Raw genomic sequence first — 12580 nt, 5'->3', positions numbered from 1 at the left:
AAAAGTAAGCGGCAGAGGTGGATCGGGGGGGGATTAAGGATCCCCGGCCTGCCGTGCCGCGCGTTTCGTTCCGTGCGCCGGATATTTATGAGACTAATGATCTGGACGACCACGCGACGTGTCACGCGCCTCTCCCTGGAATGGCATTGTCGTGCTTTTTCATCGGTCGGATAGCCGCGGCCTCGCTGTCGCGGCGAACGCGAGTCTTCGTGGCCTACGTGCGGAGGCTAAACCTTTTTCAGCCCGACCGATGTCAACGAACCTCGCGGCGGCCTCCTGGCACTCCCGGGCCCCCCGCGTGAAGGTCCGCTCGCGTACTTCGCGTGCGGACGTGCAGGGCACGTTTCTCGTGATCGCCGGTGCGCCGTGTGATTTACGGCCGATCTATAAATACCGGAATGCACCACCGCCATCCGGCGTGCACGGATCAATGAATACCGTGGACTCGTACTTTGTGCGGGGAATGCCGCCGCGAGGACGTTTGGATCTACGCCACCTACCCTTGAAGAGCTTCGGAGCACAGGACTGCGATGGCGAGTCCATAATTTATCAGTATCTATTTCAAGACGGTGCCCGAGACTAACTTTGGTCAAGTAGATCCTCTTCCGCTCGGAGTCTATACGGTAATTGTAATCTATAAAAAGCGATAGCGTGCTCGCGCACGAACGCGGATAAACTTGGCTTACTTGGGACCCCGATAGTTACCAACTAGATCTTGACAATCTAAGTGCAGGAGACGTTTATGTGCGCGCGACATAGACGGATGTAGTGCTGTGAATATAATCTGGCATCCAAGGGTCACGTATAATTTTAATAATCGATTCGAGAAAAAGGAATAAAATATAAAAGAACGAGTGGGATCAGTTGCAGTTGAAATTCTACTGTTTTCTAGCGCGGGAAGAATGCGAGAGAGCCTTATCCGAGTAATCTCGACGACGACGACGAGGCGTCGAACAACGAACTCGAAGGCGCGAATGAGCACGACATCGTCACCGCGCGTCCGCGTTTGTCTCTTATCGTCACTGTAATAATTTAGGATTTATCGACTTTTTTCCCACTGCCGATGGCGCGGATCGTTGATACAGACGGCGAGGTCTCCCACTTTTTCTCCTGTTTTTTTGCGAGATCGATTTCATTTATATTTCAGGCACAATAACGTAGATATATAGTTATTCATTATTATGCAGAGTGTTCCTGAATATTTTCGATGCGTTTTTCCCCATCAGAATTTTTGACAATGTTTATTTAACGAAAGTCCGATTGAATTTTCGTTGATTTTCTCAATTTTTAAATCAATCAATGTTATCTCTCTAAAATAATTAGAATTCTGTTGGATGAAAGTTTACTTGAAATTTTCTAGATGGAGAATGTGAGTTGCTTACTTTATTTGCAGCATTAAAGATCATGTAACGAGGCATTTTGCCTGAATATCTGTATTCACGGTGAAAAGATCCGAAACATTGATAATATTGACATGATCCATGGATGAAAGAATGCAAAGAATGTAGAACACTCTGCATGTCGATATTATTTTAGCATTGGTTTATAATACTTAAATAGCTTCGCGCTTTCGTAATACATAGTATACTTTCATCATTTACCCTCTCTTCGTATATCATATCGACGGAACTGTAATGTATGAAAAGTATCGTAAATGCAAAACTGTAACTTTCCAGGAGAATAATTTCTATGATTTTTCTTCTGAAAGACTTTTGCTTATCAATTATGATAGAGCAAAATATAAAAAATTAAATGATATAGGTATAATATATATAAAACTTCTATAGAAAATGTAAAACAGACAAAAAACTTGGAAATACCTGAAAATACAGTTACAATACTTTTCACCGAGCATTATTATTAATAAGAATTACAAATGTACCTTTGAAGGATCAGGTATCCTTTGGAGCCCGAGACCTTGCACGATGCTCTTCCTAATGATCTCCAATTCATCCTCACCGAGCTTGTTCCTCGACATCACTAACTCCTCTTCCTCGATACCGTCCTCAAAGCTCTCCATCGTCTGCAAGTGCTCCAAAGTCGACGACAATGAAGACGACGAAGACGACGGCGCGGCCAGCACTACGTCGCAAAGCAAGCACATTGCAAGCAGTCCCAGGAGAAGCGTTCGCAAGCCGAAGCAGATTCTCGGCGATGGTCTCCACGTGTAATCTGTCTTGGTCCATCTCGATCCGCCAGGATCGATCTTCGCGGAAAGTTGTGAAAAGGACGACGAGCCGCTGACGTCCACCTGTTCACCGGGAAGGCGCGATTGCTTCGCGAAATCGGCGATACCGATCAGCCTGGCGATCGGTCCGCTTGGACGAGACAAGACTGGGTCATCAGTGAATCGCTGCATTACGTGATTGCTGGCATCGCGATCGATGCCTTCGTATACAATGTTAACGTCGCTACCGATCGGCTCTCGCACTTCGAGGGTAATTGTCGATTTGGACGTGCGAGCATTTTTAATGCTGCCAGATGAAATGTTTGTGGTATCAGTGATCGGAGAAACAGAAGACCGATTCTGCCCTAGCGGCGTAATACTATCCACCGTGGTGTAACAGAGCACCTTCTCCATCTCCGTGCTGTCGGTCGACGCGCCGATCGACCTGTTGCAAATCGGCGAAGCATCGCCGTGCTGCCGATTTCGCCGTTCGCTGCGTACGATGAGATTGCTGCGGGTCACGCGATCGCGGATCCGTACCCTCCGCGCGGAAAAAGACGCGATCGCGGCGATCGTTACATCGCGATCGTTCCCGGCGATCCTGTTGCGCTGCTCCGCATCCGACGTTACGAGCGCGTCGAGAACAGCGCAGTTCCGTCCGCGATCGTTATCGATTACGTAGCTCCACGTTGATCCGCTTCGATCGGTTTCTGTCTCCTGGACGGCCTCGCTTTCACGCCACGTGTGTCCGCGCGAACGCGCGATCGTGCCGGCGTCGCGACGCTTGCGGCACGCGGGATCGCCGATTCTCGTGGCGATCGGTTTCGCGGCCGCGTCAACGTCGATCGCGACCTCGACAGGACGATCCGCTCCGCCGGTCCCGGAGTTTCCGCAGCATTCCTCTCGCAGCGCGATATTCGGATCGCGATCGATGGGAAATCGATCAGCGATCGCGCCGGATCGCGCTACCGCATCACCGACGACGACTACCGTCGCCGCCGACCTTTCCTCCTTGCTGATCGCCCTCGCGTCGTCAGGAGTTTCACCACCTCGAAGGATTATTGGGAGCTTGCCCATAGCCAGGAACGCGATCTCGCGGCCGGTCGGGCTGACCGGCTGACTCTTATTATCGGAAGTGCGGATTGCACGTTGGAGAACGTTCTTCGTGATGCGTTCGATCTGCTATCGAACCACCTTGGGTGAAACTCTCGCCCGCTGATCACTTATCCTTTCTCGAGTTGAGTAACATCAGCAAGTATCTCTCTAGGCGCGAGAATTCATCACGGGAGGTAGATTACGTCCGGTTGGTGCCGGTTAATTCCGATTACTTCCGCGTTCGCGATCGTCTCCGTTGATTCGTGGGCCTCCCACGAGGCTGCTATTGCGGAATTCGGAGTCCAACGCGGCCAGCCGTGGATCCCGATCGGAGAAAGAGGGGAAAAAAAGAGAGAGAGGGATAGTTGGCTTCTGGAGTCTGGCTTCGCCGTCGGCGCGATCGAGCGAGCTCCTCGATCGATCCCTCGGGTGGCGGCGCGCGGCGCTCTACGAACGCTTCGCCGCGCCAAGAACGGTACGCGCACTGGAACCGGATGTCCGCCAGGGTGATCTCGCGTCGTACGTCGTCTTCCGGCTGTAGAGCGGCGACGTTGACGTCATCGCGCGCGAGCGAGCGAATTAATTGATCCGCGAATCGATCGACAAGAAAAATTTATAGACCGGCGATCGTCGGGGGTAGGTATCTTCCCTCGATCTTTACTTGGCAACTCGGGCGAAGGAAACGGGCGCGAAAAACACTTGTATCTCTTTCACGAGTCACTCCTCTCCTCTCCCGAGAGTGTCAAGAGACTGCGTCTCTTCTTCCTTTCTCTTCCCTCGATCGCAGCAGGAGGGAAAGAGGGCACGAAGGAGACCCGCTTCGCACGAGTGCCGCGTGTCGACTGTTCGCCGCTATGATATTGCGTGTGCATGTATATATCCGGCGGCTACTCCCGCCGCCTGCCCGTTACAAGAATCGCCGCCGCCGCCACCACCGCCGCCGTCGCTTCGCGCAACGCGCGCGGAGGAGAGCGGATTCGAGAGCGTTCCCTCTCTCTCTCTCTTTTTCGCTCTCGTTCTCCGAAGGGCCGAAGGTATCGTCGAAACGGAATGGCACGGGAGAATTTTCCACGTAAAGCGAATTGCGAAATGGATCATCTCGCTCCGGTTTTCCCGTGGCGCTTTCCGATATGCTCGAGCGAATCCGAACTGTATAGTTAATCGCTGTAAAGAGATAAAGTCATGAGACGTTCTACAACGTTTGCATAGGCAATTGGTTCAATTATAAAATTGTTCTTTAGCCATGTATTTATGAGTGTTTTTTTGTCAAGTTTATAAATTATTAATTATAAAAATTATTAATTATGTTAATTATAATAAACTAGTTTTCGATAAGTAGTTTCGTCAAGATTTTGGCCAATTTAATGATCGAATCTTACCTCGAGGAATCCGACACAATCCGCTTCCTTCCGTGCAGCTCCTGTGTCTCCCGCTTCGCTCCTTCACAATCGCAGAAGTCTTTCGCGCCTTCTTTCTTCTTTTCTCTTCTCTCGTCTCTTTGCGCCTGTATGCCGAGCCTGCGAGTAAAGGGCCGCCCTTCTCGGAATTTCATGCATCCGACCGACTGCCCAGAGGCCAAACCAGAGGTAACCGGTGGTGCGAGAAAAGAAGAGAGACTCACCGTTCCGCCTTCTATTACTGTAAGGCGAAGAAATTTCTTTTCTAATCAAATTAAATATGAATAAGAGACGAAATAATATAATCGATAAAATAAAAATCGCATTTTCGCGTTCGTATCTCGCGTTTCCGCCACTTCCGCACTGACTTCCGCACAGGAAAAGAGGACGACGTAGTCTTCAGCGGATCAGTTAATACCGACGTCACGTTCGTGGTCTCCGCATTGAGCATCCGGTCGTATCGACTCGGTTTCTCGATCATATATCGTCAAATTTCGATTCCTCCCGCGTCGAGCCGATTTCTCCGGGAGCGCGACTTTCTCACGCGTCGCGGCGCCTTAAGTGCACCGCGTCTGAAGTTCAATTATGCGTGAGAGGCGAAGTATAATAAGGCGCGATCGAACCCTCCCGTCGCTCCACCCTGTCCCCCTCCGCCCCTCGCTCGCTGTCATCGCCGTTTGAAGTTTAATTGCGAGGCGTAATCGAGTCTCGAGACGCGACCTTCCGTTGATTTATCCGCTCGCCGCCGCCGCCATCGCTTTCGACGGCCGGCGCGACGAGGCTTCGTATTAAGTTTCGCGAGAACGCAACACTGCATTTACTTCGACGAGTCCTCCTTTTTTCTTCTTCCTTTTCTTCTTCTTCTTCGAGGTGCAGCATACCTCGCCCGCAGCGGGGCGCAAAGGGAATCAGCTGGCGATCGGGGATCGAAATTGTTGCCATTTGTGCCTCTTGCTCTGGATATCTCTTCGATACTTGGATGTTCCTACTTCTCCCAATAATGTTCCATGCAGGTACTTGACAAATTGAATAAATGAGAGAAATAGTAAAGCGGCAGCAAGAAAACTTGGTTGTGCAATAAATTATATAATTTAGTCTTCTTTGATGGCATATTTAGAAAAAATCAGGGGGCAAGAAGATGAGCTCGGAGTGACGATTGAAGCAGGAAAATGGTGACATGCCCCTGCTCATCCGCGTGTCTACTGAGGTACGGAATAGAAATTATATATCCGTATTGACCCCCGACCTCTGATTATTCCAATCGCTTGTTCGATTTTCTCAGCGTTCTACTTAGTTACTACTTTCTTCCAGTGATAACGAGACGTCATGTCGCAGCTCCGGCTTTCGTCAGGTTCGACTATTATCTGTAACTAACGTATACTTTTCTATTAATTATAAAGAGCACGTTTCGCATAGCGAGCGATCGCTCGTCGTCATGCGGCATCTTGAGTCTCGCTCGACTCCAAACATGGAAGAAGCGTTCGAGATTGCCATTTTAGAAATGGAAAAGCAGAAAGTAAAAAGCAAAGAAGAAATAAAAATAAGAATGACGACAAAAATATAGAATTATACAACAAATATAATAACTGCATTTCGCGATTTCTTATCGTTACATTTTAAGAAAGGCGAAGACGAATTTTCAAATGTGAGTCTCCTCCGGTGACTAGTGCTGTAACTGCAACTCGGAACGAGGATTCGGGTCGGGAAGAGTCGCCGCGAACTTTCGCTCCTAGAAAGACTCACGCGTGTTAATGACCCCCGTCCCGATTTGTCCGAACAGATTCAGACATCGCGACACAAATCTAACGAGATGAACACAATCTGGTATCCAGATTGTTAATCATCGCGCAAAACTCAGCGGGAAAATCAATCGCCAACACGAGGCGACCGTTTTATCGATCGGCGCGCGAGTACATACATGACAAATCGGGTTTTTACGCGCGCCTCGCGTAATGAGGGGGTCGAAATTCTCACGTGACGAGCAACAGGGGTGAGTGGGTGTGGAGGCACCTGACGAGGCGACGTTCTCCGCCTCTCTCTCTCTCTCTCCGACTCTCTCCCTCTTCTCTCTCTTTCTCTGTACACAGGTCGACCGAAGTAGAAGCGTGACCACGACGGAATCCCCGAATGAAGTCACCTCCCGGAAATCGCTGATCGATTTCTGCGAAGCTCCTGCACGGTACGGCCGCGCGAATTAACATGCGCGGCTCCTTCTTCACGGAATGAAGAACGAACGTCGCGTGATGATCCGTTAATCTCGGGACATGGCAGCAAGATTCCGGATAACACTGCGAAGAGAGAACGATCGCGATCCACCCCGGAGATCCACCCGCGGGGGCGATAATAGGGTCTCTTCGCGCCCGCGCCCTGAAAAATTGATCGGCAACTTCGCCGAATCCATTCGTTTTTGCGTTAATTCCCGCTCGCGCGGGAAAACCTGAAAGATTTACGACGGTTCCCCGAGAGACCGTGCATTATGGATATCGGGCTGCGAGCGGCCGAGATGCACGTGTACGTCTCTCTCTTCCAGGTATACGCCGGGCGGCAGAAGCTATAAAGCTAATGTCACACGGTTTTATGCGATGATCATCACAGATTATCCGCGATCGTTCTTTGATGGAATGTTTCTTCTTATACCAACGATTCATATTTGTTCATACAAAACTTCCCATTTAACAAGATAATCAAGAGAATCAAGATTGGATCGCGATTTACCACAAATACATAAAATATCAAATAAAAAAGTAGTTAACATGAAGAAAGGACAGTAACACCTTGACCATAAGATGGCTCAGAAGATCCAACGATACAGAACGGCCGCAGGGATCTGCGAGATCGCGATGAGAGCGGCCTAAGGCCGAGGCGGTCCCCGGCCGCTGAAGGGCTCGTAAGGGTTCCTCTTTGTGAGGAAGACATCAGGAATGCACGATCGCGATTACACGCGTCTGCATGTACGTACGCGGGGGCAGGGACGAGGGATTTTTTACAAGAAAGGGCCCGGACTGCGGCCGAAAGGGCTCTCCCTACGCGACACGAGGTAGGCTGGTCCCGACCGCAAATATGTCATAATTCATCCGATCTCTCTTCTCTCCTCTGATCTCTCCTTCTGGGGCGTGCTCGTACACCCGGTGCACCGGCATGCGATCGTCGGCGCTTGCGATAGAGCTTCTCCGAAGCGTAGCGTAACGGAAGGTATCTGACGTACCGGACGGTGGACGTTACCGTGAAATGTGTGCGGTAACGCGAACGGTGAAATAATAAACGGAGGGGCCCCGGTTCTGCACGGTATCGGAAGGCGCCACAACCAGCTTCCGAGGAAACTGATTAGCTGATGGAGGCTGACGGTGACCGACGATGTTCCGCTGTGACGTTGATGTGCTCGTAATTAAATAGGTTTTGGGAACAGCACCGTTCTCTAGGTAACACAGTATAAATATATTATAATGTGATATAAAATTGATGAAAGTGGATTAAAGTGAGAAACAAACAAATATGAATGATGAAAGTCGTAAAAGAATGTTTCGTTATTCCATGTTGTGTAATAGGAAAATTAAACGGGAAAATAGAGAGAGGCTATTTATAAATTGCATGTTTGCGACGGCGATAAGATCGGTTCATGGGAAATCGTCCTCGGAAGCTGCTCGGTCTCGATTACCAGATTAATACGAGCAAAGGAGGAAAAACTGGCTTGCTACATTTTCTACGCGATGGTAGCTGGCTGATTCTGATGACGCATTTTACGGGGAAACCCTGGGAATTCACGGAACGGGCGGGTAATGAGCGTGAAGAGTAATCGCATCAGGTATACCTCCGCAAAGAACAACCGATGTTGCGGGACAAGTCATACTTTACGATCCCCGTGTTTCCGCATCCGTGGTTCCGCGTATTCTCTTCCGACTGTCTTTCAAAATTGGGATATATTGCCCAACTGGCCGAACGCACGTAATCCTCCCACACAAATTCGAGGACAGGAGTTTATTAAAAAATAATGTGACAGAAGTAGACAGTCTGTGCGATTCTGAATAAATGGAACGCGGCTTACGTCTGTAACGTAACGTAACAGAGAGATACATAACGCTTATATAACATACTTACCTTTATATATAGGACTTAACTTACCGTCAACTTACCGTCAACTTACCCCTTCTAGGAAAACGTTTCCCGCGGAGAACGTTTTATGTGGCAGCGAGAGTATTAAAAATATATCCTATAATATTGATCGGGAAGCACGCAATGATTTTGTACTTTTGTGAACGAAAAATTCGCCCACAGAGAACAACCGATAATAATTTTAATTTATTATATTATATATTTTTGGACAGAACACGGGGGGCTTTATATTTTTCTTCCCTCGCGCACCTCTCTACGAACTTCACCCCGCAAATAGCGACTTTCTCCGCGAGCAGTTAACGTCCCGCGAATCTCCCGTTCCGCGAACATCGTTCCACCGATTTCCGCGAGCTCCGGTCCCTACGAGAGTACGCGAGGGGCCCCCCATCGCAGCATCCGTCACGCCGCACCTCGCTGCCTGCGCTTCCGCGACCTTCGGCGGGGGTTAGTTATCTGGTGGAGGTCACGGACACGAAGCGGAAGAGAGAGAAAGAGAGGAAAGGGAAGGGCAGCGTGTACGGGAGAAGACACCGTAACGTCGTGTGTGGGTCTCGGTTACGTGGGGTCGCGTGGGCGCGCGCGCGCGCGCGACATTTCCCAGAAGTCGCGATCGCTTACGAGGTAAAGGTAAGGTTGCATGATTCACGAGCTACGTGACCCACACGTAGCGCGCCCTCGCTCCTTCCCTGTCACGGGACTTGCACATGAACGCGCACGGGCACACACGAGCACGCGGGCTGATGCTGCCGCAATAACGTCCCGTTAATGTCCCGTAATGCCCCGTAATGCGGCCGCTGACTAAGCCAATTTCGTCGACACGCGGCATCAACAGCGGGGGTCCTCCTCCGATTCGCGCGATCGCGATCGCGGGCGGCCGCCTCCCCCGTTCTCCATCGCCGGAATCGCCGTTAATTGGACTTCTAGGTAAATCACCACCCGCGTCCGTAGGAGCGCCCCATGGGGAACGATCCTACGTCCTGACTCCCACCTACGTCTTCTCGCGATGTACGTGTGGTACCACCGTTCTCTCTTCCTCTTTTTCTCATTTGATCAAATCCGCGAGGAGAGACTTTGACTTTAGGCGTGGGAAGCTGGAAGATATCTAGAATGATATTGCGACTAATTCAGATGAGAACTGAATCGCGACTTAAAGCAAATTACTGTAATAATGCAAATTGAGAGTATGATCTGTAAAGAAGATATTAATATAAAGAAGATATTGTCTATAAAGTAAATATTAATATCAACGCGCAAAATTACGTGGTTGTCTGAGATATCGCCATCTGGTCACAGAAGTAGCCACAAATTTCGTGTTCCAATAGAGTAGCGGAAGTCACTCGAATCGATTGAGGAATCCTGACGTGGAACCATGCGGTGGTCCGGAAGGAAGCAACGCTATGACAAGAAGCCACGAGAAGCAGCCGGAAGTCGAGTTGCTTCGTGCAGGTGATAGATGAATATCGGGGTTCGGAGGATAGACTGAAGACGGGGAGGCAGAAAACGAAAAATGCCGGTGGATCGGTAAAAATAGAGAAACCCTGGCAGGAACAAAGTCCACCGGCCGGCGACTGCGTTCTTGAGGTCTTCTCAAGGAGCAGCCGTAAATAATCGCCGGTGGTCAAACTATACACATGCCAAGTTTTGAAATATTTATAACATTCACAATTTTGTATATTTTATAATTTATAATTTTTCGTATTAAGTAAAACTTAATTCAAGAATTGTTAAGCAAATTCATATATTAATCTCGCATTTCAATGGTAAATTGATTTTAATTAATAAAATAAAATGGGTTTTTCTTTCTTTCCTTAACAATTTTTCGTAAACCATATATTTTATGCTAAAGCGGAAAGAGGAAACTACTCTCTTTACGAGCACGTCGAGTTCCAGGGAACCATATCCAGTATCATAATATATAATACACCTGCACGTAATACGCTTAACGGAAAAAATTAACGAAATGCACTCTCCATTTAATTCATATTAAAAAAAGGAGAAGAAAAAAGCGTACTTTCCTTTTACGAATTGAACGTGTTCGCGGCTCCACGCCTCCACGCATCGGGAGATCGATGTAACCCCGTTTCGGGTTGAGCAATCACATGGCACGGCCGGCCTTTTAACGTAACGCGTTTTAACATCGCGCGCGTCCTAGATCAGTGAAGGGACCGAGCCGAGTCACCCTTCGCGAGACCTTTTTACAACAATGCGGTGCATCGCGATGCAGAAAACAGAATATGCCGGCGCCAAGCCGGAGATCGCGATCCGATTCGATTTAATAAGCAGCAGCGATATATCCTCGGCAATAATCCCGCTTAAGGAGGACGCATGGTCGCCGATTACGCAATAATGACTTTCCTTTCTTTACGAAAACTTCCAATTTTTGAAGTATAACATTTACAATTCTATGTTATTTTTATTTTATAATTTATAATTTTTATATTTCTGTATTTTATAATTTTTCGTATTAGACAAAATGAGAATTCGCGCAAGAAAGTAAACTGTTTAAGCGAAATCATGAGCTACACGGAGAGTCTACTCGGTCCTTGAACATTACGCTCACGAAGGAATGGAATCGTTACGATTATTAATTCCCGACGGGGATCGATTGGAGATTAATTGGAGATCTAAGTGGGAGACGTTGACGTTGAGGTAGAGAAAACTCTCTACGCGCAGCACATTTATTTATGTTAAACACGCGGATACATACCCGCGAGATCGGCGACCGCGCGATTGCACGGCAATGAGATTAGAATGCGCGTTTCGCGTGCACACATCTCGTGTACCTCGTTAAACGCAACCGACAATTACCTCGTACGCTGTACGAAAGCAACGTGCGGCTCGCGAATCGATCAATCGGCTCGTTAACAAGCCTATCGAGCGCGCCCTCCCTCCCTCCCCCGCGCGACAGAGAACCCTCGGGATTAAAATCCTCGCGTAACTTTTACCCAAAGGTTATCGCGTATGCTCAAGCATTTATTATTATTATTATTAGAGACGAGGATGTTAGTTTCGCTGCGTAAAGTTCATCCCGCGCACGATCTAAGAGCGAACGAATCGCTCGAAACGATTCGAGGGCTCCGCATTCGCCGGATTACTATCTCCACGTTATTGTCCTCGTTTCGCCATAGACGTTATAGTCGCGTTTCCCATGCGTTTCACACTCTGTGGGGACGCAGGCTGGCGTGCACCAGCTGGCAAGAACGGCTGGACGCCACGGAGATACGGATACCGCGAAAATGTATCAAGGCAAGGTGCTGCGGCGATGAAGAGGCTGCCCATTGTAGCGCAGTGACGCTGTCAGCTTGTCGGGGCCGTGAGAGGCACAGTAGATCGTCCGGTTTATTGAAAACTTCCCGGGCGCGTCTGCCGAAAGTTTAGCTCCTGTTGTGCTCGTAACGTATGCGATAGCTGTGACAACTCGCGGGGAAGTCGCTCCTCATGCCTGGCTTCGCGTTCCGCGATAGATACAAAACGAATCAGCCAAAGATTCGAAAATCATAATTAAAACGTAGAATTGAAATTACTTCGACAACTATAACAATGTAGCAAGATTGCTCGAAATTTTGGCACGATATTCGAAATCTTGATCTCATCAGATTTTGTCACGTAGCTGATCCTCCCTCCGATACTTGTACGATTTGTTCTTGCTTATGGCCTGCAGCAACTAGCTCGCGTGTAGCTATAAACATAATTCTCATAATACAGTGAAAAAATTATGTATGTATGATAAAGCGGATTGCGTGTGCACTACGTGGAATTAATTATGTATCTTCGAGGTGATCCCACGTCTTAATTACGGTAATAGTCGATT

The 12580-nt window shown here is 48.6% G+C and overlaps 1 protein-coding gene across 1 annotated transcript in view; it reads right to left on the bottom strand.

The window, feature by feature from the left end:
- LOC105284204 overlaps nt 1–4517 on the bottom strand; it is a 29559-nt gene extending 25042 nt beyond the window's left edge. The window contains exon 1 of the mRNA XM_011347548.3: nt 1883–4517. Coding sequence (XP_011345850.2) covers nt 1883–3244 — 1362 coding nt within the window. The 5' untranslated portion in view covers nt 3245–4517. The remainder of the gene's footprint in view (nt 1–1882) is intronic.
- Between the last annotated feature and the right edge of the window lie 8063 nt (nt 4518–12580).

This window comes from Ooceraea biroi, chromosome 12 (genome assembly GCF_003672135.1).
Source record: "Ooceraea biroi isolate clonal line C1 chromosome 12, Obir_v5.4, whole genome shotgun sequence".
NCBI lineage: Eukaryota > Metazoa > Arthropoda > Insecta > Hymenoptera > Formicidae > Ooceraea > Ooceraea biroi.
The sequence above is the reverse complement of the archived record's forward strand: the minus strand, read 5'-3'. Positions and strand labels throughout refer to the sequence as shown.